Source organism: Lipotes vexillifer, unplaced genomic scaffold, assembly GCF_000442215.2.
Source record: "Lipotes vexillifer unplaced genomic scaffold, Lipotes_vexillifer_v1.1 scaffold384, whole genome shotgun sequence".
In the NCBI taxonomy this organism is placed as follows: domain Eukaryota; kingdom Metazoa; phylum Chordata; class Mammalia; order Artiodactyla; family Lipotidae; genus Lipotes; species Lipotes vexillifer.
Genome location: NW_006793498.1, coordinates 1,158,973 through 1,184,766, shown reverse-complemented (window position 1 = coordinate 1,184,766; position 25,794 = coordinate 1,158,973). Strand labels below are relative to the sequence as shown.

General features: G+C 35.8%; 1 protein-coding gene across 3 annotated transcripts in view; it reads left to right on the top strand.

The window, feature by feature from the left end:
• The window catches only part of FNDC3A (fibronectin type III domain containing 3A), a 169,223-nt gene that overhangs the window by 114,896 nt on the left and 28,533 nt on the right, over positions 1 to 25,794 (top strand). For all 3 annotated transcript variants that reach the window (XM_007466430.1, XM_007466429.1, XM_007466431.1), the window contains 10 exons: positions 1,936 to 2,173; positions 5,765 to 6,034; positions 7,181 to 7,239; positions 11,803 to 11,960; positions 13,931 to 13,990; positions 15,090 to 15,228; positions 16,891 to 16,944; positions 19,004 to 19,128; positions 19,497 to 19,671; positions 21,397 to 21,483. In XM_007466430.1, the coding sequence (XP_007466492.1) occupies positions 1,936 to 2,173; positions 5,765 to 6,034; positions 7,181 to 7,239; positions 11,803 to 11,960; positions 13,931 to 13,990; positions 15,090 to 15,228; positions 16,891 to 16,944; positions 19,004 to 19,128; positions 19,497 to 19,671; positions 21,397 to 21,483 (1,365 nt within the window). The remainder of the gene's footprint in view (positions 1 to 1,935; positions 2,174 to 5,764; positions 6,035 to 7,180; positions 7,240 to 11,802; positions 11,961 to 13,930; positions 13,991 to 15,089; positions 15,229 to 16,890; positions 16,945 to 19,003; positions 19,129 to 19,496; positions 19,672 to 21,396; positions 21,484 to 25,794) is intronic.

The window sequence follows — 25,794 nt, the reverse complement described above, 5'->3', positions numbered from 1 at the left end:
CACTCTTTCGGATTTTTGTGGGGCTAATTCCTTCAGTTCCTTCAAGTCTCTGCTCAAATTTCATTTTGCCAATAAGGTGTATCCTGATCACTCTTTTATACTACAACCTGTTCCCCTCCCACAATCCTTCTAATCCCCCTTACCTGTTCTGTTTTTTTTTTTTTTCGTAGTATTTATCACCATGCAGCATGCTCAATAATTTACTTTTATGTCGTGTTTGTCGGCCCGTTAGTGTATGTGCCCGCATAAACACATCACTCTGTATTTTCTCTCCTAAATTAACAATTTCTTTTTGTTCAAAAACAAATCTTTTGTTTTTTTAATGAATGGAGGAGGGTATTGCTAGATTTGGAAGGAGAGTGGGAGCAAAGTGAAGAGGGTAGATGGCATAAACCAAAGTACAAGATAAAGAAATATGTAGGTTAGGTATGAAGATAGTTTTTTTTAGTATACCAGCCTGGCTGGAATTAAGGGTTCAGGATTTGGTGTGGAAGAAGATACAGCAATAACGATAGGTGGGAACCAGATGGGATGGCAGGTTTAAGAGTATGTACGGTACAGTCCTATCAGAAATGGCGGGATCATTTAAGATTTGTGAGTCAGAGAGTTGAGAAAGATGAAAGTAGTATGTTAATGACAGACACTGTGGTTTGGGTCACTCAGAATCCATTTCAGACTTCGTCTAATGTCCGTTCCTATAGGTTAGAGGCTGAAAAAACTAAACAGTTTCCAGATTATCTTCAGCTAGGCTTCCAGGTATGATTTAGTTTCCACCAGTCAGTCATATGCACTTGTCTGAGGCTTGAATCCAGAACTGAGTTAAATAGGGAGAGAGGTGGGATATGAAGCATCCATTGTGTTAGAAGCCAGGCATTGTAGTTCTAGAGCTAGTGTATAAAAACACTGATTCATTTGCTCTTCTGGTCCCATATTACAGACAAGTCATCTCACACTCCAACAGGTAAGGTTAGTTTAATAGGCTATTTAGTAGCAACTATATTCTTTCTAAAGCAGTAATTTATTTGTAATCTAGGCTTACCTATACCCCAAATAAGTGTGTTTTCGAATATTCCTCCCAAGCACATATGTTTATAAATAAAATTTGCAGTTTGTTTAAGCATAGTAAAACATGTACTTCCTGAAAATATCAGCATTTGCCTTTAAGTTAGCACTTTACATTTTAATCGTTTTCTGTTATTAGCCATTTGTTGTACTACAGTAGTAATCATTTAAGTCTAAAAGATTAAGGACCCTGTTTGAGTAGAAGGATTTCTAACTTTGAGGTTAAATCTTGTATCTTTTTAGGCCTTCCTGTATGTCCTTGTTGTCCAGTGAGGTTCAAAAGGAATAAATCTGGCATTTTAAAAAATCCTTTGCCACAGTGTGACCCCTATTTAAAAACATGTAATTTCTATGACTCAGAGCCACAGATATTTTTCTTAACTGGGAATTAATATATTAGGTGTTTGCCTCCCTCGAAATGATCTTCAGTTATTAAAAGTGTTCTGGTCATGGTCCTAAGAGTTTTATACCTAAATTCAATATATGGTTGATCTTAGGAGTCTGGATCCAGCTTTTTTCCCATATTATGTTCAAACCAAAAGTTCCCTTGAGACTCCCTTCATTTTTACTGTATCACTAAATGCATGTATCACGTAAGATAAATACCAGATGTCATAACTCATTGTTTAAATTATTATTTAGCTTGTCTTCTCGGTGTTTTAAGATTTATATTCATTGTATAACAAAAACTACTTCACGCTGTTCAGTGCTAATTCATATGTATGTCATGTACTTAATAAAACCTGTTCATGTTGGTTCTGTAAAATTTCTTAATTAACTCCTAATGGTGTAAAAATTCTTACTCTAACATATTTGAAAAAGACTGCTTAACATCCTATGGAAGAAGCTTTTAATCTGTTGTTCATTTTGTAGGTTATTGAAGACAATGGTGTTCGAAGAGTTGTTGTGGTTCCTCAGGCACCAGAGTTTCATCCTGGTGGTCACACAGTCATCCATCGTTCTCCACATCCTCCTCTGCCTGGTTTCATTCCTGTACCAACCATGATGCCCCCTCCACCACGCCACATGTACTCACCAGTAACTGGAGCTGGAGACATGGCAACACAGTATATGACACAGTATCAGTCTTCACAAGTATATGGAGATGTAGGTAAGTATCTAAAAATATTCCTGTTTTATGGAGTTGGCTATTTTTTGCTTGGATATAATAGGTACTATTACTATATAAAAGAAACAAAAAATGGTAACAGTATCACAATCATTTTCTGTTATTCAAACACTACGTTAAGGGAACTCTATTCAATACTCTGTAATGACCTATATGGGAAAAGAAGCTAAAAAAGAGTGGATACATGTATATGTATAACTGATTCACTTTGCTGTACACCTGAAACTAACACAACATTGTAAATCAGCTCTACTCCAATAAAAATTAATTTAAAAACAAAACAAAAAAACACTATGTTAAATGTTTCATCCTCATGATCACCTTTCAAGGCAGATGAGTAAACAGAAAATCAAAGAGGAGAAGTAACTTCTGTCATGCAGCAATATTTATTTGGGGACACATTCAAACAAGAGGTCTTCTTTGTCCTGCTGCTCTCTAGGCTCGGAGGAAATTTTTTAGCCAGGAATAATCATGCTGCTGTTAAATCCTGAAGCCTCTGATGCCACTAACCAAAGTTGCTAGGTTCTGTAAGATACTGAAAAAAACAGTAAGGCATAACATCTGCCCTCAGGGAGTTTAAATTTTGTAAAGAACAGACAACTACACACACACAAAATAATAATCTTATTCTTTCCTATGGCTTTAAATACCGTCTATATACTGACAGTTCTTAAATTTGTATCTTCAGTCAAAACCTCTCCTCTGAGTCACAGACTTTTATTTCTAACTGCCTTTTTTTTTTTGACCATGCCATGCGGCTTACGAGATCTCAGTTCCCCAACCAGGGATCAAACCCTGGGCCACAGCAGCAAAAGCCCGGAATCCTAACCACTAGGCCATCAGGGAACTCCCGTAAATGCCTTCTTGATAACTCCACTTAAATTGTCTCATACATCTCAGTTATAGCATTTTAAAACATAAATCTCAATGATGGAAGCTGCTTTTCTCTGCCATCTTCATCCCGATAGATGGTACCACTGTCCACTCAGTTTGCTCAAGGGAAAACCAGACGTGGCCACATTTGATTCCTCCTCTTTCAACACCCACTTCAACTGGCATCTACTTTCAGAAGTTTCCCAAATGAATCTACTTTTTCTCCACTGCTCCTCAGTTCTAGTCCACCATCAGCTCTTGTCAGGACAGCTGCAACAACAGCCTTCCAGTTGGTTTTCTGCTGTCATTCTTGCCACCCCCAACCATCCAGGCTCAGCCAGAGTAATCATTTTAAAATATAAATCAGATCATTCTTCTGTTGAACAGATTTCAGTGACTCTCCATTGCATTTAGAATAAAATCCTAAACCCTTCTCCTGCACCAGGATTTCTCAACCTCGGCACTCTAGATCTTTGAGGAAGGATAAGTCTTTATTGTGGAGGACAGAACTGTGCATTTTGGATATTTAGAAGAATCCCTGCCCTCTACCCACTAGATGCCAGTAGCACACAACTCCAGCCCTCACCCTGACTCGATTGTGACAACTAAAAATATCTCCAGACATTCCAGATGTCTCCTGGGGGCCAGGATTGACGCTGGTTGCAAACCGCTGCCCTGGACAAGATGCTGCCTTGTCCCACTTTTTCCCATGCATGTGCCCCACCTTCAGTTTTTCAGAACCAAGCTCTTTCTTGCCTCAATGCTTCTGCAAATGGTGTTCTCTCTACCAGAAGTGCTCTTCCCCCTTTTCCATGCAAGGCTTCATTTATTTTTTTTCTTTAGATTTCAGCTTTCAGAGAGATCTTCCCTAACCTATCCTTGTCAATCTCTAGCACTGAAACCTTTTGTTTCTTTCACAGAACTTAACACAATTTGATTTTTTTGTTCTTTTCTTGGATGTCTTTCTCCCTTATTTAACTGTAAACCACCTAAGAACTGAATGTTTTATTCATCACTGTTTTCCTTGCATTTAATCAGTACCTGTCATTTACGCTTAGTAAATCTGTAGAAGAAATAACTCTAAATACAAAATTTAAATTGTGTAGCACAGCCTGTAAGTAGTAGATGTATTATATATATTATGTAATATATTACATTTTTTTCAAACTTATTTCTATTGCCCAAGTAATGCATATTAATTCCATAGGTCTGAGTGTGGTTTGGTTTTCTGCATTTCTAACAAATTTCCAGGTGAGGCTCATGCAGTGGTCCAATGAACTTAATTTTTTTTTTTTTGCTGTACGCGGGCCTCTCACTGTTGTGGCCTCTCCCGTTGCGGAGCACAGGCTCCGGATGCGCAGGCTCAGCGGCCATGGCTCACGGGCCCAGCCGCTCCGCGGCTCGTGTGATCTTCCCGGACCGGGGCACGAACCCGTGTCCCCTGCACTGGCAGGCGGAGTCTCAACCACTGCGCCACCAGGGAAGCCCCTTCACCTCTTTTTAATTGGGTTATTTATCTTTTTGTTGAGTTGTAAATGTTTTTATGTATTTTGGATACAAGTCTCTTATCAGATATATGATTTGCAGATATTTTCTCCCATGTTGTCTCTTTACTTTTTTGATGGTGTCCTTTGATGCAGAAAAGTTTTTAATTTTAATGAAGTCCACCTTATTTTTCTTTGATTGCTTGTATTTTTGGTGTCATATCTAAGAAATTATTATCAAATCCAAAGTCATGCAGATATGTGCTTGTTTCCTTCTATAAGTTTTATAGTTTTAGCTCCTACATTTAGGTCTTTGATTCATTTTGAGTTAATTTTTGTGTATAATATGAAGTAAGGCTCTAAACTTACTCTTTTACTTGTATATACCCAAATTCCTGGGGTTTTATTTTAATATTATTGTGCATATCCTTACAGTATTCAAGAATATTATATGAATTTTCTTAAATCACTGATAAAACTTTTTTTACTGAGATTTTTGAGACTTTTCCTTTGAAAAATATTTTCCTCACTACAGATTTTAAATTTACAATGAAAATGAACTCTGAGGACAACTGATTTAACAATATTCATGAGGGTATTGATTTATATTATATTGCTCTATGACTTACTAGAATGAATACATTCTAAGTCTCAGCCCTGAGTTTACAATATCTGAAAATGTAATACTCTGTACCTAGATTCTGTTATTAGTTAACAGTCCCACTCACTTCTTTTTGCTGACTCTTAAAACCTTATTTTTTTAGTGATGATTTGCTTTTTTTGAGTCATAAGGGAATTTAGGTAGGTGGAGATTTTGTTTACTAGTTGATATGTTTGAGGTTGAAAGAGATGCTAAAAGTAATGGCTACAAAAGAGTAAAAGAACTGTACACAGCTCAGTTCAGCTCTTATTCCCCACCTGTAATAGTCATAGCACACCACCAAGCTGTTTCTATGGAGATAAATAGTTGAGAAAAGAGGAAGGAAAGAAGTGTCTATAAGATAACAGTTATAATCAAGTCACAAAGCTTGGTTCTCTCAGTTGGTGGAGACACAGAAATAGCTTTGTTATACAAGATTATTCTTTGAAATACTTTATAATAAATACATAAGTTTTATATAATATAGATAGATTTATTTCCTGTTCTTTTCTCATGCCATAAATGGGTTTGGAGACAGTGACCTTTTTAAATGTCTTATTTTTTATTTCTTCTTAGATGCCCACTCTACACATGGAAGGTCCAACTTTAGAGATGAAAGATCTAGTAAGACATATGAACGTTTGCAGAAAAAATTAAAGGATCGCCAAGGAACACAGAAGGATAAAATGAACAGTCCACCATCATCACCCCAGAAATGCCCTTCTCCCATAAGTGAACATAATGGGCTTATGAAAGGGCAGAATGCTAGTGGTGTAAACATAGGTTCAGCAAAGAACAAGTCAGGAAGGGGGAAAGGTGGTGCACAAATTGATACAGAAATAGAAGGTAACTATTTAAAATAAAATATATTCTAATTGTACTTTTTATCATCATTTAACCTACTAAAAGTATATTCTAACCTTTCAGTCATTCCGTCATGCTTCACATAAACTGTCGATTAATAGCCTAACACTTCTTAAATGTGACGGGAAAGTTTTAGAACCTAAATTGTTACTAGGGTATTTCTTTTTACATTTTGGGAAAGCTCAATTAATAATTTCACCTATATCTAAACTTTACTAACCAAGAGAAATTTCTCTTTGATAGGAAAACTCGAAGTTCATCCAGATTCCTTTCCTTCTTCTTTCTGGACCTAGATAAGCTATGCTGATTTTTATCAAAACTCTTTAATCCTCCCAGCTTCTTTATAGCAAGTCCTTGATAACAACTAGTTCTGTCATTCACCAATCTATTTATATACTCTGTAGTTAGGATAGAGTACTGTCCATTTCTTTCTTCAAAAGTTCTTTTGTTTCAAAATCCCCATGTTTCCCTTGGATCCTTCCTTTATCCTGGGACTTTCACCATATGAACTCTGAGCATTACTTCCTTTTCTTTAAAATTTCCATTCCCCATCAACAAATTTAATGCTGTAACAGCCTCTTGGCTTGTATATTAACGTTTATCAAAATGTTCTCCCATATTTTTGAGACCTTCTGATCATTCTTTTCAGCACTGATGTTTCAGAAGAGTTAAGCTAAAGTTTCAGATACATCAGTGGTGGCTATAAGTTATGGTCAAGTCAATTATATTCCTATTTTGGGAACCACAGTTAAGGCATGTCATGAAACAAATACTTAGTTAACTTGTCATTAAGAGGTATGAGATTGGCAAATAAGGACTTTCCAGAGAGAGAGTATTCTTTACTTTTTTTTTTTAAGTATAAAAATATACTTTCCGTAAAACTTATTGACTAGTTCAGATGTATATAGTGGTATTATAATTAGTAATCATGGTTAAAACAGACATAGAAACTGAGGCAGAAGAACTCTAAAGAGCCACAAGCTGCTGAATATGAACTAAGAGGTAAAAACTAGAAAATAAAACTCTCAAATACCAACCACTTGGTATATGTTTTAGAAGACATATTGGGAAGGGAGTGGGATGATTGCATTTAGGTTCATTTTTTTTTTTTTTTTTTTTTTTTTTAAGAAAAAGATGAAGAAACTAAAGCTTTTGAAGCACTTCTTTCCAACATTGTCAAACCAGTGGTAAGTATCTTATGTATTTTCTTGACATTTATATTTAGTATATTCATATAGGATTTTGGGATATTCAGGCCTTGTTTAAAACTTAACTATATGTAAGGAATGTGAGGTCAGTAGTGGATCAGTACAGATCTGACATAAGGTGAGACAGTTTAATCAGTGAAGCAGAATACTCAACCAAGAATTTTTAAACAAGGTTTTAATATATGCTCAATGACATTGGAAATGACTGGACCAAGCAAAGATCTAATAAGGAGTGTAGGTACAGCTGATGTTCATTTTTTTAAAAACCCATTTATATTATTTCCAAATTAAATATATCCAATTAACTCCATATACAAAAAGAGTTAAAATCAAACCATAGAAGAAAGTTAATATTCCCCAGTCCTTTTTTTGTGTAGATGTAATAGAAGAAATCAGAAAATCAGAAAAAGGTATGACAGCAAAACTGGCTACATAAAATTTTCTGCATATTTTTAGAATAGCCTAAATAAAGGCTATCATTCTAATAGAAAAAATATTTCCATCAGATAAGAAAAAAGATTAAAGTGCTTGTACAAACTGAATTTTTTTTAAATAAATTTTTATTTATTTTTGGCGGCGTTGGGTCTTCGTTGCTGCACGCAGGCTTTCTCTAGGTGCAGCGAGTGGGGGCTACTCTTTGTTGAGGCGCGCGGGCTTCTCATTGCAGTGGCTTCTCTTGTTGCAGAGCACGGGCTGTAGGTGCGCGGGCTTCAGTAGTTGTGGCTTGTGGGCTCAGTAGTCGTGGCGCACGAGCTCTAGAGTGCAGGCTCAGTAGTTGTGGTGCACGGGCTTAGTTGCTCCACAGCATGTGGGATCTTCCCGGACTAGGGCTCGAACAGCTTTTCTTCAAGAATGGTTTTGATCACTACCCCACAAAGACCACAAGCTTCCTCAAAAGTTAAAATATACTGTACATAATTCAACCACTTCTATTTTCATGTTTGCCTACTACCATTTAGTCTTTGTCAGTACTCACACGTATTTTTACACGGTCATGTCTGTTTTCAGCTACTGTCTAGAAGTGGATTCAGAATGGAAGGATTGTGGGGACTTCCCTGGTAGTCCAGTGATTAAGACTCCACACTTGCACTGCAGCGAGTGTGCGTTCGATCCCTGGTTGGGGAACAAAAATCCTGCATGCCGTGTGGCATGGCCAAAAGATAAAACAAATTTTTTTAATTTTTTAAAATAAAAAATGGAAGCATTGTGTAGCAAAAAAAGAACTGAATTATTCAGGCCCTAGTCACTAGTTGAGTGACCTCAGACAAGTCACTTAACCTTTCTGAATGTGTTTCATCTATGAAATGAAGATAGTTATGTCTGTTTTGCCTGCTTTAGAGCATAATTATAAGGATCAAGTGAGGTGGATATAAAAGGAAATTTTACTTCTAAAGTAGCATACAAGTAGAAGACATATTTCAGATGATTTCTGTATCTATTTTTAACCCTCATTATTCACCTCTTTCTCTAGAACCACATTTCCTGAAGCATCCTAAAGAATACCCAAGTTTGTATGTTTTGCCAACTAGAACTTCATCTAGAAAACCAAATTCTTCATCATTTTTCCTAAACTATTTTCTCTTCTCCATTGTTCCTCTAAAATAAAGAAGGAATTGGATTAGTAGATCCCTTTAATTTTCTAATTCCTTTCAGTATTCCCATCAGTGAACACTTACTCATCCAGATTTCTCTGGCTCACAGTATCAGTATTATCTTAGATTTCTTCTTTACCTTTAATTCTCCCCATGCCAAACTGAATTCCAAGCTTTATCCTTTTTTTCGCTATAAATTTCTAGGATCTACTTTTTCCTGGACACACACACACACACAAAACCTCATCTTTACACAGGAATTTCACAGTACCTTAATGGCAGTCCACTTCTCTTTCTTCTTTACAACTGGTTACATCCTTCTGAAACCAGCACCAGAAAACAGCATTTTTAGGCATTTTTCAGACTACATTCATTCTCCTTGATCTCCCTCCAGTGTTTGACATTGTTGATCATTTCCTTGTTCTCCTATCATCCTTTTAATGGTCCACTATCTCTCTCTCTTTCTCCCTTAATCTATGGTTCTCATGGACATGAAATTACTAGGTAACTTTTAAAAATACACACTCACACATGTTCCAGCAGCTTACCCATTTCTTTTCTACCAAAATTATATCCCATCCCAAATCCTTTACACTTCTACTCAAAATTCACTTCTCATGAAGTTTTCCACAGCAACCCTAGTGTAATCTTTTGTGCCTTAACATTTATATGCAAGTAATAAAATATCTTTTGGGACCAAGAGTTATTCTGTAAAAATGGATTGTCTAGAAAAGGTGAAATTAGCAGTGTGTCTAATTTTTTTTTTAAGCTATACTTGGTAATCAACATAGTATTCTGGAAAAGTCTATTTAGTTTAGTTAAAATTTTAATTGATAGTATTCTACCAGTGTTAATTTCTTAGTTTTGACAGAAATACATCATTATAAAATGTTAACATTAGAGGAAGCTGGGTAGAAAGTATACAGAACTCTGTATGTATACTATCTTCCCAACTTTTCTGTAAATCTAGATTTATTCCCCAAAAAAGCCATTTTAAATATACTGTATTTGATTAATTAAGGTAAACAGATCATTTCACTCATTTTTATAGATGACACCTGGAACCTAAAAGGTTGAGAGTTTAGTATCACCAAGCAAATTAGTGACAAGTCTTCTGTCTCCCTGATTAGTCTTTTCTCTATTGCCTATGCTTTTGATGATGTAATCAGTACCCACAAAGCCTAATAAGCTTTATAATGTAGATGCCAGTTAATGCTATTAACTTACCTACCTTCAGAATACTGTTCACTTCACTGTTCTCACAGTTTTAACACAGTTATGATCATCCCGATCATCCCATAAAATCAAGAAACTCTAAAGGGTATAGATACATGTATGTTAACAGTATGTTTGTTTAAAAAAGGAACGAAAACCTTACATAGTTACAGATTAATAGCCAGATGGACACTGGTTAAAACAAGGAATCACTTTTAAGTCCATTGTAAATGAAACACAGTACTGTACTAAGACTTTTTAAAGACAGCATGACAGTAAATATTACATTTCCTGTGACTCAGCAGAAGCAAAATAAATACAGTAACAGTCTTCTAAACTTACTCAAGCTTTGAGAGCTTTGAAAAGGAGAGAAAGTTATGCTTGTGTATAGATTGTTTATTCTGCCTAATTCAAGATAGGGGCTTCATCCTAGTGGTTAGTGGTTTTCTTTCGTTTCTGTTTGTTTTATTGTCTTTGACTAAGATAGTCATCATTAAATGTAGATAATTTTAAAGCAAGCTTTTACATTAATGTCTGGGTATTGATATAATCTGATACCTTTCTTACCAATCTTTAGTTTAAATCAAATCCCTAGACTTTTTTTTCCTCTTTATTAGACTTTTTCTATAAAAGTAATCCAAAATGTAAAAATGCTATGACCTCCTGTTTTTCTCTCATATCTCTCTTCATCCCACCACACATACTCACAAAATCCCCAAAGGTAAGGATTAGTACATTTTTACAGTACACTTTCAGATATTTGTATGCATTTTTTAATTTCTTTAACACAGCTGAAATCATAGCATATATATTGCTTTGCAGCTTCCGTTTTTCCTCTATTACATAGCACCAGTATATTGAGGATCTCTTTAAATGTCAGCACGTACATGTCTACCTCATTTTTTGAACACCTGCATAGTAATATGTTAAGAAGCTATACCAATTTCCAGTTTCTTGCCACTATTAAGAGTGCTGCGATGAGTATTCTTAAGGGTGTATATTTATGTACTTACGTAAGTTTATGGAATATTATTATGAAAAAAAATTCCTGGAAGAATTCCTGAATCAAAAAGTAAACACATTTTAAATTTTTATAATGGTTCCCAAGTAGCTCTACATAGGGATTGTACCAATCTATACTCCTATCCTCATTTAAGAGACCACCCATTTCTCCAGACCCTCACCACACTAGATATTAATCCAGTATTTCATCTATTAATTAATTTTAATCTTCCCTAACCCAGTGGATGAAAAGTAATATCTTGTTTTAATTTACATTTATTTAATTATGAATGTAGTTAGATATATATTATATATCTTTTTATTTTAAATATTATTCAGTTATATTTCTTTGGACAGTCCATGTCCTTTGCTCATTTTTCTGTTGAGTTTTTGGTCTTTTTCTTATTGTTAGACACTTTCTAAAGTGAGGAAATGGAACCCTTTCAAGCATGTTACAAGTGGGTTTTTTCTGCCCATCTTTTGACTGTATATGATGTTTACACTAATAGTTTTAGACGGCCCCAAATGGTCTTTAAACCTTTGTTGAACCTATCTGCCCTTGCACAGCAAATTGTATCTCATCTACAAAAGGACAGGTTTCTATTTGTGAGCCATTTTATGTAAGTAGTTAGATATATTTTATTTAATCTTGAAACCCCATTAGATTTTTTTTACTGTTTGTTGTACACATTACAGTTGTTTCAAAGAGCTTTCAAATATTATGTTTTTGCAGGCCTCAGACATCCAGGCAAGGACAGTAGTACTTACCTGGTCACCTCCTTCCAGCCTCATTAATGGCGAAACAGATGAGACTACTGTACCAGAGCTCTATGGTTATGGAATTCTGGTCTCAAGTACTGGAAAAGATGGGAAATATAAAAGTGTATATGCGTAGGTATTTGTTACGTTTTACTCCCTGCCATTTTATAAGTTAATGGTTTAGCAAAAACAGCTTGAAACTAATTCTGTGCTATTTTCCCTCTTCATGCTTTTATTTTGAATCTATAAGTTTACCAGTGATAGTAATTTCAATGTAAATAGTCCAAATGCTGGCTGGTTTACATTTCTGTCTACACTCCCTTGGAATAATCACTTTCATTGCCCACATTCAGCTTTTTTATTTTTCAGTAGGCTCCCTAATAGATATTTCACTATTCACGTATTCCTGAGACATAAATATAAATTGTAGTATGTAGAAGCCAGGACCAGAAATGGAGAACTCTTATATTGTGAACTCATGCAATGTGATATTGCTCCGCTAGGGAGCTGGATTTAATTCTTATATGTACAAGCTCATATCCCACTGTAAAATGAATTTAGTACCATTGTTCCTCATTTGTGTGTTGGTATGTTAATAATCATACTTTGAAAAATCATAGTTCTCTTTTCTTGGTTTTAAAGCATATTATATACCAAGAAGCCTTAGAAAGTATCAGTGGCTAAAATTGTGATGTTTATGATTGATGGTTGTAAAATAAATTATTTTTCTCTTCTTATTCATATAGAAATTGCTTATTCTGATGAAAAACAGTAAAGTCGATTACTAGTTATAATTTCACCACCAGGAAGATTGTAAAGGAGGTGGTTAGCCATTTGAATGATCATTATTAACACACAACACTGGATACATCAGCCTTCTTGGTATCTTTTTTCAAAAAAATAGCTAGTATGGGGAAGAAAGGAAAGAGAAACTGCTCCAGTGACTATCATCTAGCAACATAAGGTTATAAAAATGTCCTGTCTCCTTCTCTCTTTTGAGACTTCCTTGTGTTTATTCTATTTCTTTTTCTTAAAAGAGACAAAACCTACCTAAGAGGTAAACAGAGGGTAACGGACCATCAATGTAAAGGTTTCTTTTTGTGTTAATGGCTGTTCTAGTTTGATATGGCTGCTTTCTAAGAGGAAGGATTTATCTCCATTTGCAGCCTGACCAGAGAGAACAAGAGGGACATTAGCAACCTTAGTCACCGTTTTTTACCCTGCACCAATTAAGGTCTCTTTCTGAGGCTGCTACTACAACTGCCTGATTCATTAAGGTGTACTTCTATCAGTGAGACATGTTTCCTTTCTCATACAATTCACTGGCTTTGATTTGAGAAACAGGATAGCTGTGGAAGGAAAGTGGGAGGGAGGTGGGAGGTTGGAGGAAGAAGTCCATAAAGTAGAAAGGAGAGAAACTTAACTGAAGGAAATGAAACAGAGAACAGTGATTTAAAAGAAAAGGAAGAGAAAACAGGCTAGTTTGTTGGCTACATACCCAAATAATAGTTGTATCAAATGATTATTTAAGAAAATATGTACTATTATATTTGAAAATTTAATAGTGGCCAAAAATGGTAAAAGGTAAAAAATGCTTTACCTTAAATTATGATTCAGTTGTTTTTAATCTACTCATTAAACTTTAACATTTTAAATAAAGTTCCATGTTATATTTTAAATAAAATCCAGTAGTGGCAGACTCCTTGTAGAAATTCGGTAGGTTTGATTTCAGTAGTACATGTGTTATTTAGCATTTTAATTATATACCAGTGGATTTTCAAATAATTGAAAACGGTTCTGTTTCTTCAGTAAGCTAAGTATCTTCCCTAACTCCACAAGGGGAAAAAAAAAAAAGTCTGGCTTACACAATTGATTTGCTTAGCATACCTTTTTGTTTTAAAGTGGTATTCAGGTACATGCTTAATAAGTTCGGCATATATCTTAATTACACAAATTGCACATTAGTGCAATCTGAATGTGGTTACAGTTGGAAAAGTAAGAAGCAGTATAAATTCATAAAGTACCACAAACTGTAGTGTACATAATACATATCCTCTGGAATGCTTTATCAGACAACGAAATGTTGCCTTTTTTTTCCCCAGAGGAGAAGAAACCAGTGTCACTTTAAATGATCTCAAACCAGCTACAGATTACCATGCAAAGTAAGGAATTCCTATATGTTGCTTTTATATGATATAGCATAGGGTTTGTTTGTTTTTAATGATTTCCTTAAAAGGCTAGAATATAATTTAAATATTAATTTTGGATTAAAAACATGGGTTTTGTGGACTTTGATTTTTCTTGTGGTATAATTATCAACACTTTCCCAAAAAAAACAAAAACATTTAACTCAAATGTTATATTGAAGGGTAAATCACCCTGTTTGTAGGACCTAGGGATTAGAATGAATATACAGATAATATATATAATATAGCTGTAATATCTAATTCAGCACTGGAAAATTGTCCCAGCTTTTGAAACTTTTACAAAACAGAATCATAAATAATATTTGCTACTTACGTATTTTTACTCCATCCTATTTTGTACAAGTTTGGGATATTAAAACTCTGAGAATTTCATAACATTTAATTAGGATAACTTAGATACTACTGTTTTGTTCTGCACAGTTCTCTTTTATAATTTACCGAAATTGTTTTATAGACTCTAGGGTCTCCCCAGCTGGGACTCAGTATAACAATTTAGTCAGTCACCTCTATTTTTAAAAAGAACACTTGTAGTTGGGATTATTCCTATTAAACTATTAAATTAAGTCTTCAATTATACATCCTATGGATAAACCCAAAGTATCATCCTAATATTTTTCAAACTGTGGATTGCAACCATTATTGAATCATGAAATTAATTTTGTGGGTTATATTCAGAATTTTTAAAGTTAAATATCAAATGGAATAGAAAGTATCAGTATATTACCCTAGTTAACGATATTGTTTCAGGGTACTTGTGCGTGCATGCGTGTGTGTGTGCGCGTGTGTGTGGGTGTGTATAAATGCATATCTCAGAGACACAGTCACAGTTTAAAATGTATTCTTACTTTTGACAGTCAGAAAAATATGAAAGCCCCTGGCCTATTCTATTTTTCTTTTTTTTAAGGGTCACCCTTTATTTCTGATATGCATATTTTCTCAATAGAACATTTAGAGGGCATCTTACTGACTTGCCTGTACTTAAAGGTGATGCTATAGAATGGTAGGATACAGTGATTCTATCTGCAGGTTTAAACAATTTATTCTATCACCTTAGAGTCCAGGCAGAATACAATTCTATAAAGGGAACTCCTTCTGAAGCTGAAACCTTTACCACCTTGAGCTGTGAACCTGACATACCTAATCCACCAAGGATAGCCAATCGGACCAAAAATTCACTCACTTTGCAATGGAAGGTAAGAATGTTCTCTAGAGTATTTCCAACTGGACATTTGTTTTCCTTTTTTTCTTCTGTAGTATTAAACTTCATTTGTTTTTGGAGACAAAAAGAGGTTAAAGGTAACTTGCGCTTGCTCTTCACATGTATTAAAGAGGCATTTGTTCCTTATATCCTAAAATAACACTCTTATCGGTTTTTCTTCCTATAATGTTAAGTATAGCAGAAAAGACTGATTTAAAATTAGCAGCCCTTATACTGAATTTGTGATGACACTGCAATGTGTAATTCTCAGGCTCATTACTACTTTCTATAATACTCTGTAATGACACCTTTATATCCTGAATTTTATCCTAAAATGAGATTCATAATAACTAGACTCATAGTTTTTAAAATATTAATATGTCTTAAAGGAGGAATAAAATTATTTTTAATAGAATAATATGTTTTTTGATATATAAATATTTGTGCCCAGCTACACAAGATGTAATGAAATGGAAAGACACTAGATAGAATTGGTAATTCACATACCACAGATATCACTGTCATTGGTGACATGATTTTCTGAAATGATACCTAGGTCTTGGTAAATTTCTGAATAAAATTAAGTACAAGCTTTCCCAAGTTGCATAGTAGTTGCATTTAGGGGAATACAGTAACTGTTAAAACTATACCACAAATACCTTGTAAAATGGAATTAGGGTCTAGGCAGTAATAATTATAAACAGATATTTCACCTGTATGGATGTCCAGAAGCACATTCAAAAGTCCTAGAGGAAAAGAACAATTCTTCATTGTACTGAAATGAAGGTGAAATTCTAGAATGATTAAAATACTGGGGAAAAATGACCAAAAAAGCTGAAATTTTCACCACTGAAATTTAACAGATTGGTGAATTAGCAGTCTTAGGCGGTTGACATGTGGAGTCTAGAAGCAGAGATCCAGACAGTATGCCCTCTTGGAGTTCCTTTCAGATCACTATTTCTTTCACTGTTTAGTGTATTACACAATATCACTTTCAGATTGTAAGTTGAGTTTTAATGAAAATGACAGGATCTATCCCAGGAGCTTAAAGCTGATAAAACCTTCTGGTAAAAGGCAGTTTATTTATTTATTTTTTTAAAGGATTACAGGGCTTCCCTGGTAACTCAGTGGTTAAGAATCCGCCTGCCAGTGCAGGGGACATGGGTTTGAAGCCCGTGCGCCGCAAGTACTGAGCCTGTGCTCTAGAGCTTGCAAGCCGCAACTACTGAAGCCTGCAGGCCTAGAGCCTGTGCTCTGCAACAAGAGAAGCCACCCAGTGAGAAGCCCATGCACCGCAACAAAGAGTATCCCCCGCTCGCTGCAACTAGAGAAAGCCCGTGCGCAGCAACAAAGACCCAACGCAGCCAAAAATAATAAATTTTTTTAAAAAAAGGATTCTAAAAGGGATCTTGATAAAAGAGATTGTTTCAGTGTTCATAAAAATTCGAGTAGCCTGTTGATTTGTTTTCTTTTCTTGAAGTTAAAAGGATTATAGGATACGCATGTATTTCTGTATTCTCTGTGCCCATTTTTCCAGGGCTAAATCCCAGAGAACATCTGCAACACACAATAGATGCCTTAGATTGGATCGTCACAATATCTTTTATAAAAGTACTAATTTGTACTTATTTTGTTTGTTTTTTGGTGTTTGTTTTAGGCACCTAGTGACAATGGTTCTAAAATCCAGAGTTTTATTTTAGAATGGGATGAGGTAAGTACATTTAAACTTTTTAAATTAGGCTAAAATGTATGCATATCCTCAGGCAGAAATACCTTTTTGTTTATGGTGTATGAGTCAGCAGATGGTGTTCTTAGAAACCATTGCTGACCAGACTTCCAGTGTTCTAATTGTTTTCAACTAAACCACCATCAAAGCTATCACTTGGTTAATTAACTTGATGGAATATTATAAGCCTTAAAGGCAAGCATGTTCATTTACTGTGACTGCTTTAACAAATTACCACAAACTGAGTGGCTTAAAACAACACTTTTATTCTCTTATAATTCTTGAAACCAGAAATCCAAAATGGCTTTCACTGGGCCAAAATCAAGGTGTCACCACAGCCGTGCTTACTCCAGGGACTCTGGAGCAGAACCCATTTCCTTGCCTTTTCCAGCTCTGGAGGCTGTGCTCATTACTTGGTTCATGGCCACATCAGATTGCCTTTTCTCCCCCTGCTGCCATTATCACATGGTCTTCCTCTTCTGTCTTCAAGTCCTTCTCTGCTTCCCTCTTAAAAAGGACACTTGTAATTCCATTTAGGACCCACCCAGATAATCCAGGATAATCTCTCCACATCTCAAGAGCCTTACCTTAACCACATTTGTACAGTTACTGCTACCATGTGAGGTAACATTCACAGGTTCCAGGGATTAGGATCTGGATAACTTTGGGGGCTGTTATTCAGCCTACCACAGCAAACATACTGGGCTTTATTGTTTAGTACTTTGTTTTACTGTCATTTATATATATCATGTTCTCTTTTGCCCTGCTGCTTCACTGCAGCTAAAAGGAGGGGCCAGAGGGAGTAGAAGAAATTCCGCTGATAATTTGGGAATTCAAATTGAGGCACAACCCAAGTAAGTTTTATTCCAGAAGGTCTAAGAGAATTCAGAATTAGGAAGTCTATTGCTGTATCATAGTAACTGAGAAGAAAAACCGTATCATCTTAATAAATTATGACAGATACTTGATAAAATTTATCACCCATCTCATTTAAAACTCAAAACAAATTAGGAATAGAAAGGTAATTCCTTATTTGATAACTTTGTATTAAGTGCAGTACTATCACTAAACAATAAAAGTGCTTCTAGTCAAAGCAAATACAAGTCAAAGTTGCCAGTTTTCCCCACCTTTATTTGACATTATTCAGGAAGTTATAGCTAATACAGTATGATTTGGAATCAAAACAAGAGGTAGAGCTATGGTGGCTGGGCTGGGGGAGCAAAATTATCATTTTTTAGAGATGACATGATTTTCTATTTAGATAACTTGATAGAATCAACTATAAACACTACTAAAACTAACATTAGAGTTCAATAAAGCAACCAGATTCAGACTAAAGGTTTTCTTTGAAGCAGAGGTCACCCTAACCGCCCTTTACCTCTACCACACAATAACGAGAAATGGGTAGAAAATAAAAAATGTGTTGATTTTATGTAGCATCTTAAATTTCTAAAACTCTTCAGTTGTCCTGAACTGCAGACTTTTCTCTCTCCCATCTTAATGCCTGTAATGGGATTTTTCTCTCTGTTTATACTCTTTCAGTATTAAATCTAAGCAGTAGTAGTGCCAAAATCTTTAAGGAATTTTAGCAGCTATCTAGGTGGTTTGGGGATAGGTAGGGACCTTTTCTTGAAACTGTTTGCATAGAACTTTTCATAGGTTGAGGAAAGCTGCCAGTTATGCATATCAAAGATCAGCCTATTTCCACCGCTACCAGTCCCCCCATTGAGATTGTGGGATCCATACCCGGAAAGAGTTTCTTTTACTAAAAGCCAGAGGTTAAGCACCAGCTATGAAACAGGGTGTTTAGTTCAAGAAGCTATATACAGAGATGCCTGCTCTTCAGTTTTTGAATTCTGTATTAATGAACAGTGAGTATCATATAAAAGATGTGTTATCTTAGACTTCTCTTGAGATTCATGACATGCATGTAACAAAGATGATTTTTAATGTACACTAGCTAATATGTTACTATCAATTAGGAATTAATGTGGATTTCTTTTTACAATAATGTACAATGATATATAATAACTGTTTCTTTTAGGGAAAAGGAAATGGAGAATTTTGTCAGTGTTACATGGGCTTACAGAAGCAATTTAAAATTACTAAACTGTCACCAGCAATGGGTTGTAAATTTAGACTATCAGCCAAAAATGACTATGGTCCAAGGTAAGATACATTTTAATGTAGATATTTTAGACTATTCATTTGTATAAATTATTCACAGTCCAAATTATCCACTAAAAATTCTGCCTTAGTTATTAGTTTGTTGATATAGTTAAGATGTGTTACTAACCTAGCTAGCAAAGCTATGAGAGAACTTGTTAATTACATAAACTGCAGTTTTAAAAGAATACTAATTTACTTTTAGGTATCTGACCTGGTTACCATAAAGATATTACCAAATCCAAGATATATTATTGGATAATTATCAAAATTATCATTTGCCCCAAAAATGTCACTTATCAAAAATGAGTTCTTTGGCTATAAAAAATAACTATTTTTCATTCCTTCTTAAAAACCATTTGCTTCAACAGTGGTTTTAGTGAAGAAGTCTTATATTACACCTCAGGCTGTGCCCCTTCTATGCCAGCAAGTCCTATATTAATTAAAGCTGGGGTTACTTGGTTATCCTTACAATGGAGTAAACCCTCAGGAACACCATCAGATGAAGGAATTTCTTATATTTTAGAGATGGAGGAAGAAACTTCAGTAAGTATGTATTTTAAATATGGTATTTAAAACGTTTCAGTGTGACATTAATCCTGATACAGTAAATATTGCCACAATAGTTAGATCGTTTCCCAGATGCTTTGAAACCTTGGTTGGTTACTGTTTGGGAGGGACTAGAAGTGAGGGACAACTCAGCCTTTTGTTTTCTTGATGTGTTGGAGGGGGTTTTGGTTTTTATGTGTGTTTGGATACATTTTATGCCTGGGAACAACACAGACTACATTTTAAGTATATATGTTTTGGGGAAAATAAAGAGAGGGAAGGATCACCACAGCTGTAGACTAAGCAACTCTAAAAGATAAGAAAAGAGAATGTCTCCCTTCTCCAACTGTGTTCATGCATTGCTTCTCCAAGTGCCACAGAAACTTTGAAGAGCCTCACATGAGACTATATAGTGCAGCCTGAATCTAGTTACCAGTGTCCCATCTCCTGTAAGCTAGACCTAAGCTAAACAAGAGTTAGGCTGTCTTCTCCTAGTTATATATAGTTCCATAGCTTTTCAGAGCTACTTTGAAGCAATATGAGTCAAAACTGGCTTGGTCCATAGACAACTAATGAGAACATACTGTATAGCACAGGGAACTCTATTTAATGCACTGTGGTGACCTAAATGGGAAGGAAATCCAAAAAAGAGGGGTTATATGTATATGTATAGCTGATTCATTTTGCTGTACAGTAGAAACTAACACAATGTTGTATAGCAACTATACTCCAATAAAAATTAATTTAAAAAAAATAGCTTGGTCCATTCTAGGTGTATACCCAGAAGAATTGAAAATACATGTTTGTACAAAACTTTGTACACCAATGTTCACAGCAGCATTAATCATAATAGCCAAAAAGTGGGAATAACCGAAATGTCCGTCAACTGATGAATGGATAAACAAAGTGTAATATATCCGTGCAGTAGAATACCATCCAGCCACATAAGGGAATGGAGTACTGACATATGCCACAACATGAATGAGCCTTGAAAACATTATGCTAAGTAAAGAACCCAGTCACAGAAAACTGCATATTGTGTGATTCCATTTGTATGGGTATAGGCAAATCCATAGAGAAAGTGACTGCTAACCAGAAAGTAAAGTACAGGCTTTATTCTGGAACTAGGAATTAAACAATGGTTTCATTGAACTTTATACTTTAAAAATGGGAATTTTATGGTTTGGGAATTATATCTCAGTCTTTTTAATTTTTAAAAATAACATTGGGAAAGTAGTGAAGCATTGTCCCTGGGGCTATAAATAATGCCAAACATAAGTGACATCACAACCTGCCAGCACAACCATTCATCTGTTCACCTAAACACAGTTATGTGTTCAGGGAAAGTTAAATATGTTAAATAGTTATGGTTTTGTTTAGCTCTTGCAACATCTGTCTGGGAAATTCCTGTTAGTTCTAGGGATAAGCTTACTGATGGTGATGTTACCATTGTCTCTCATTTTCCCTCAACACAAAGATCTTCTCTTGGCTACTGTATTTACTGAGAATAAGTGGTCTTCTCCATCTTCCTACAAATGTTCAGTAGCATTTCTGGATCTGTCTACTCAAGATAGAAGCATCAAGGTGAAGATTACCCTCAACCAAGCATTAATCACATTGCACGTAACAGAAGATGAAGAGGACCTGAGTCTTTTCACATATTCCTTATTCCCCATATTTCTGCTGTTAGACCTCTAATGAAGACTTATTTTCCCTTTCCAGGGATATGGTTTTAAGCCTAAATATGATGGAGAAGACCTTGCTTACACAGTGAAAAATCTCAGACGTAGTACAAAGTATAAATTTAAGGTAAGCTTTGAAAGCCCTTGAAAGATTTGCTTGTTCTTATTGTTCCTGTTTTAAAGGCAGGTACATGCCTCATTCCTGTAGGGTTTTTTGGGGTTTTTTGCGGTACGCGGGCCTCTCACGGTTGTGGCCTCTCCCGTTGCGGAGCACAGGCTCCAGACGCGCAGGCCCAGCGGCCACGGCTCACGGGCCCAGCCGCTTCGTGGCATGTGGGATCCTCCTGGACCGGGGCACGAACCCGTGTCCCCTGCATCAGCAGGCGGACTCTCAACCACTGCGCCACCAGGGAAGCCCATTCCTGTGGTTTTAAATCTTAAATATTTTGGCCTTTTCAAATGAGCTTTATTGTTTTACTTTCTTACTATATAATAATGCTTCTCAAACTTTATGTATTTCAATTCAGAACAGTGTTAATGTTTTACAGGAGTCTTATTTGCAAAATGTGAACAAAACATCTTTTAAAATGTGGATGTCATTGAACATAGTCAGAATATGCTTTTTTGGCAGGTATATCAGAAAAAAGTAATGATATTTTAATGCTCTTTCTAGTGTTGCACAGTTTCAATTGTCCAGTCACTAGCAGTTACTTGATGAAGGTGATATCTACCATGTTTCTTCACTGTAAAGTTGTTCTTTTTCTCTTTGTAATAGTATTTTGTAAATACTCTGTAGACATCTTGTTCCTCATCAAAGTTTCACCCACTAGTTTTAACACCCTCATCAAAGTTTCACCCACTAGTTTTAACACCCATTGATAATTCTTGCCTGAATCAGTTATTCAGTAATCATGATTAATGGTTGCCAAGTGGTGATTTTTTAAATTTTATCATTCCTTCTACATTTATTAATTGGCATTATACTATAAGGAAAAGCTTTCTTTATACTGTAAGGAAAAGCTTTCTTTTCTCATTTATTTATATCAGTATGAACTCATGGATTCCTGTTTACTGAGTGGGTTATATTTTGTTGCTATGGCTATCAGTTATGAGGTTCAAATTGTCTTAGATTTGGGAGCCCTTGTCAGGCTGACTTCTGAATTTTTTTGACAAGTCCCCACCCCATCATTCTTTGAGCCCACCCTTTCTGGAACATGATATTTCATTCTCATCTTGTACTTTCTCTTCGTCAACCTTGATATTGGCCATTTCTCAAAGCACCTGCGTCCTTTAAGTGGACAATGGTATTTAGAAGTCAAGGTCTGGGTAGTAAGTATACTTAATGCTATAAGGGTATTGCTACTCCTGGTCATCCTCTCAGTGGACAAGGCTAAGAACTAGATGTATGTATGTTTGTCTTGTGTGTGTGTGTGTATACACACACACATACACAATTTACATGCACAAACACATTTATATTCTTATTTCTAGTATATCTATTTTTAAAAATCATGAGTTCGCACCAAAAACCTCCATTTAATCTAGTGCCATGGGTTAATTCTAATTTTCTCCCTTTCCTTATTTCTAACTCCCATCATCATCAGTGAGAAACTTTGCCCCACATATGTTCACAATATTTACTTATTGGATGAAACTCCTCCTCTTTCCTTTATATCCTTCCCTAGAGTCCTATTCAGGGTGCACGAGTTTCTACTAGGCAGATGCTGCTGCTTCCACCCAACCTACCTCATGTCATTTTTGCTTTCTTGAGGCCTGGAGACTCTACGTCTTGCTCACTTGAAGCAGTAGCAAGCTTTGAAAATTCTTCTCCTATGGAGACTCCTGAAAATTCTGTATCTTTCCTAGTATTTCATCCATTCTAGGATATATTTTAGCTCTGACTTGGTTGGTGATACGCATTGCTATTTCTTGGCAGACAGTGCTTGAATTAGCTAATATACCAGTTAATATAAGCCAGCCTACATTTTTATGTAGAGGTTTTCCCCAGACTGTAACAGGATGCTTATTAGTTGATAAATTCAACATTTGAATTTTCCTACCATTGCTTGTTTAAACAAGCAATGCTTGTTAGCATAGAAAATGGTGACTTTATGAAATTTTCTAGAAGCTCAAACATTTATTTTGAATCTGCCATGTACTGGGTGCCAGCTGAGGTGGGGTTGAATCATTAAATCCTACTTCTATTGTCTGAGTCTTCCTTTCTAGCTTGACATTTGCAGTCTCCTCTTTCAAGCAAACATATCAAAGTAAAATCTTAACACTCTAAAAGAACTCATAGAATACTAAGCAAAAGCAATAAAAATATAAAAATATTATAATGCAGGAAGTAGTGACTAAATAGTATATTATTGTTTGTAAAGAAACAATAAGGATACGATTAACATAAAATTCTAATTTGAGCAAGTTTACCAAATGCCAGAGTTCTAGGTTGTACAGTAAGGACAATCCTAGGACACTCAAAATACTAAAACAAAATTAGAACAACGAAAAAATTTAAAGGACAAAAGAAAAATGAAAATAAAACTTTAAAGCATAAGAGAGCAATCGGAATTCTTAAAATCATTTAAAATTCAGAGTGATAAACAAGTGAACAATGCTAATTCCATCCAGTGGTTCACTTGGAAGCTGGGCTAGGACCTAGTGTCCAGATTTTAAAGAGTTAAAACCTTCAGAGACTAGTGGCCAGTCCCTATGACTCTGGGCCACTAGAAAACTAATGCCTTATTTCCTGAAGTTCCTGAAAAATATGTTTTCAAGTAGCAAGGCTTCTAAAAGTCAGGGTCTGAGTACCTTGAGCTGAGAACCCTTAGATACATTTACTTCAGCTTGTTACTTGTTTTTGAGGCCTTCTCACAGGTGAAATCAAAACAGTATCTGGGTCCATCAATTTCACTTATCTTCCATCCTTGAAATTTTCTCATACATCAGCATCTATGACAGTACAGAGTCACGTTCCCTCTTCTTTCTCATCTTGTCTGTTGTTGTCATTTTATGACGTCTCCCTCTCTCCTCTGCCCTATCTAAGTGTGCCCAAGTTTAGTCCTTAGTTCTACTTGGAATATCCCTTTCTGCCTTGGATATATCATCTCTTTGCCTTATGCCAGCTGTCATTTCTGTCCTAAAGAGTACTAAATCTCCAAACCTGTTCTGTATCACTTTCAAGCTAATTGCTCACCTTCTAATCCAAGTTATATTTTATACCTAATCTGTCTGAAACACAGCTTTGCCTCCAAAATATCATTTCCTTAATTTGCTATAAGGTCCTTTATATTCCAACCCATTCAGTTTTTTAACTGCACTGCCTTTCACTTCTTACTTCAACTGGCTCCCTCACCACACTGAATATTATTCCCTTCTGCTCCTGTACTCACATCTTTCTATTCTCTCTTACCCAATCTTCCCCTTTTTACTGCTGTTGTCTGTGAAAACCCCGTTATCACTTTCATTTGCTTTTTCAGAGCCTTTCTGGACCATTTTAGGCCATAGTAATCTTTCTTCTGTTGCCTAATTCTTTTGATATGCATATTGCCTGTCTGCATAGAATCTGCACAAAGATTCTAAACTCTTTGAAGGTAAAAAGTGCACCACACCTAGAGTTATTAGCACAGTGCTCCCTCTGTGGTGGATACTAAATGAATGCTTTGATTATTTGTAAAATTTGGGGCAAAATACAGTTTTATACCTTACTGGCTAACTGAAGTAAAAGGCAGTGCTGACATATATAGCTTTAAAAACATAATTAGTGGACCTTATGGTTTCTATGGAGTCTGCTTTTACTTTAAAAACTTCCTCAGACTTCCCTGGCGGTCCAGTGGTTAAGATTCTGCCTTCCAGCGTGGGGGGCGCAGGTTTGATCCCTGGTTGGGGAACTAAGAGCCCGCATGCGGCACGGTGCAGCCAAAGGTTTTAATAAGTATATAATTAAAAAATAGGAGCTTCCTCTGGAGCGGGCACTGTAGGGGTAGGGGACTAAGAGGTACAAACTACTAGGTATAAAAAGATAAGTATAAAGACATATTGTACAACACTGCCATATTTAAAATGGATAACCAGCAAGGACCTACTGTATAGCACAGGGAACTCTGCTCAATGTTATGTGGCAGACTGGATAGGAGGGGAGTTTGGGGGAGAATGGATACGTGTGTGTGTGTGTGTGTGTGTGTGTGTGTGTATGTATGGCTGAGTCGCTTTGCTGTGCACCTGAAACTATCACAACATTGTTAATTGGCTAAGCTCCAATATAAAATAAAAAGTTAAAAAAAAAAAAGACATTGGGACTTCCCTGGTGGTGCAGCGGTTAAGAATCCACCTGCCAATGCAGAGGACACAGATTCGAGACTTGGTCCAGGAAGATCCCACATGCCACAGAGCAACTAAGCCCGTGCACCATAACTACTGAGCCTGTGCTCTATAGCCC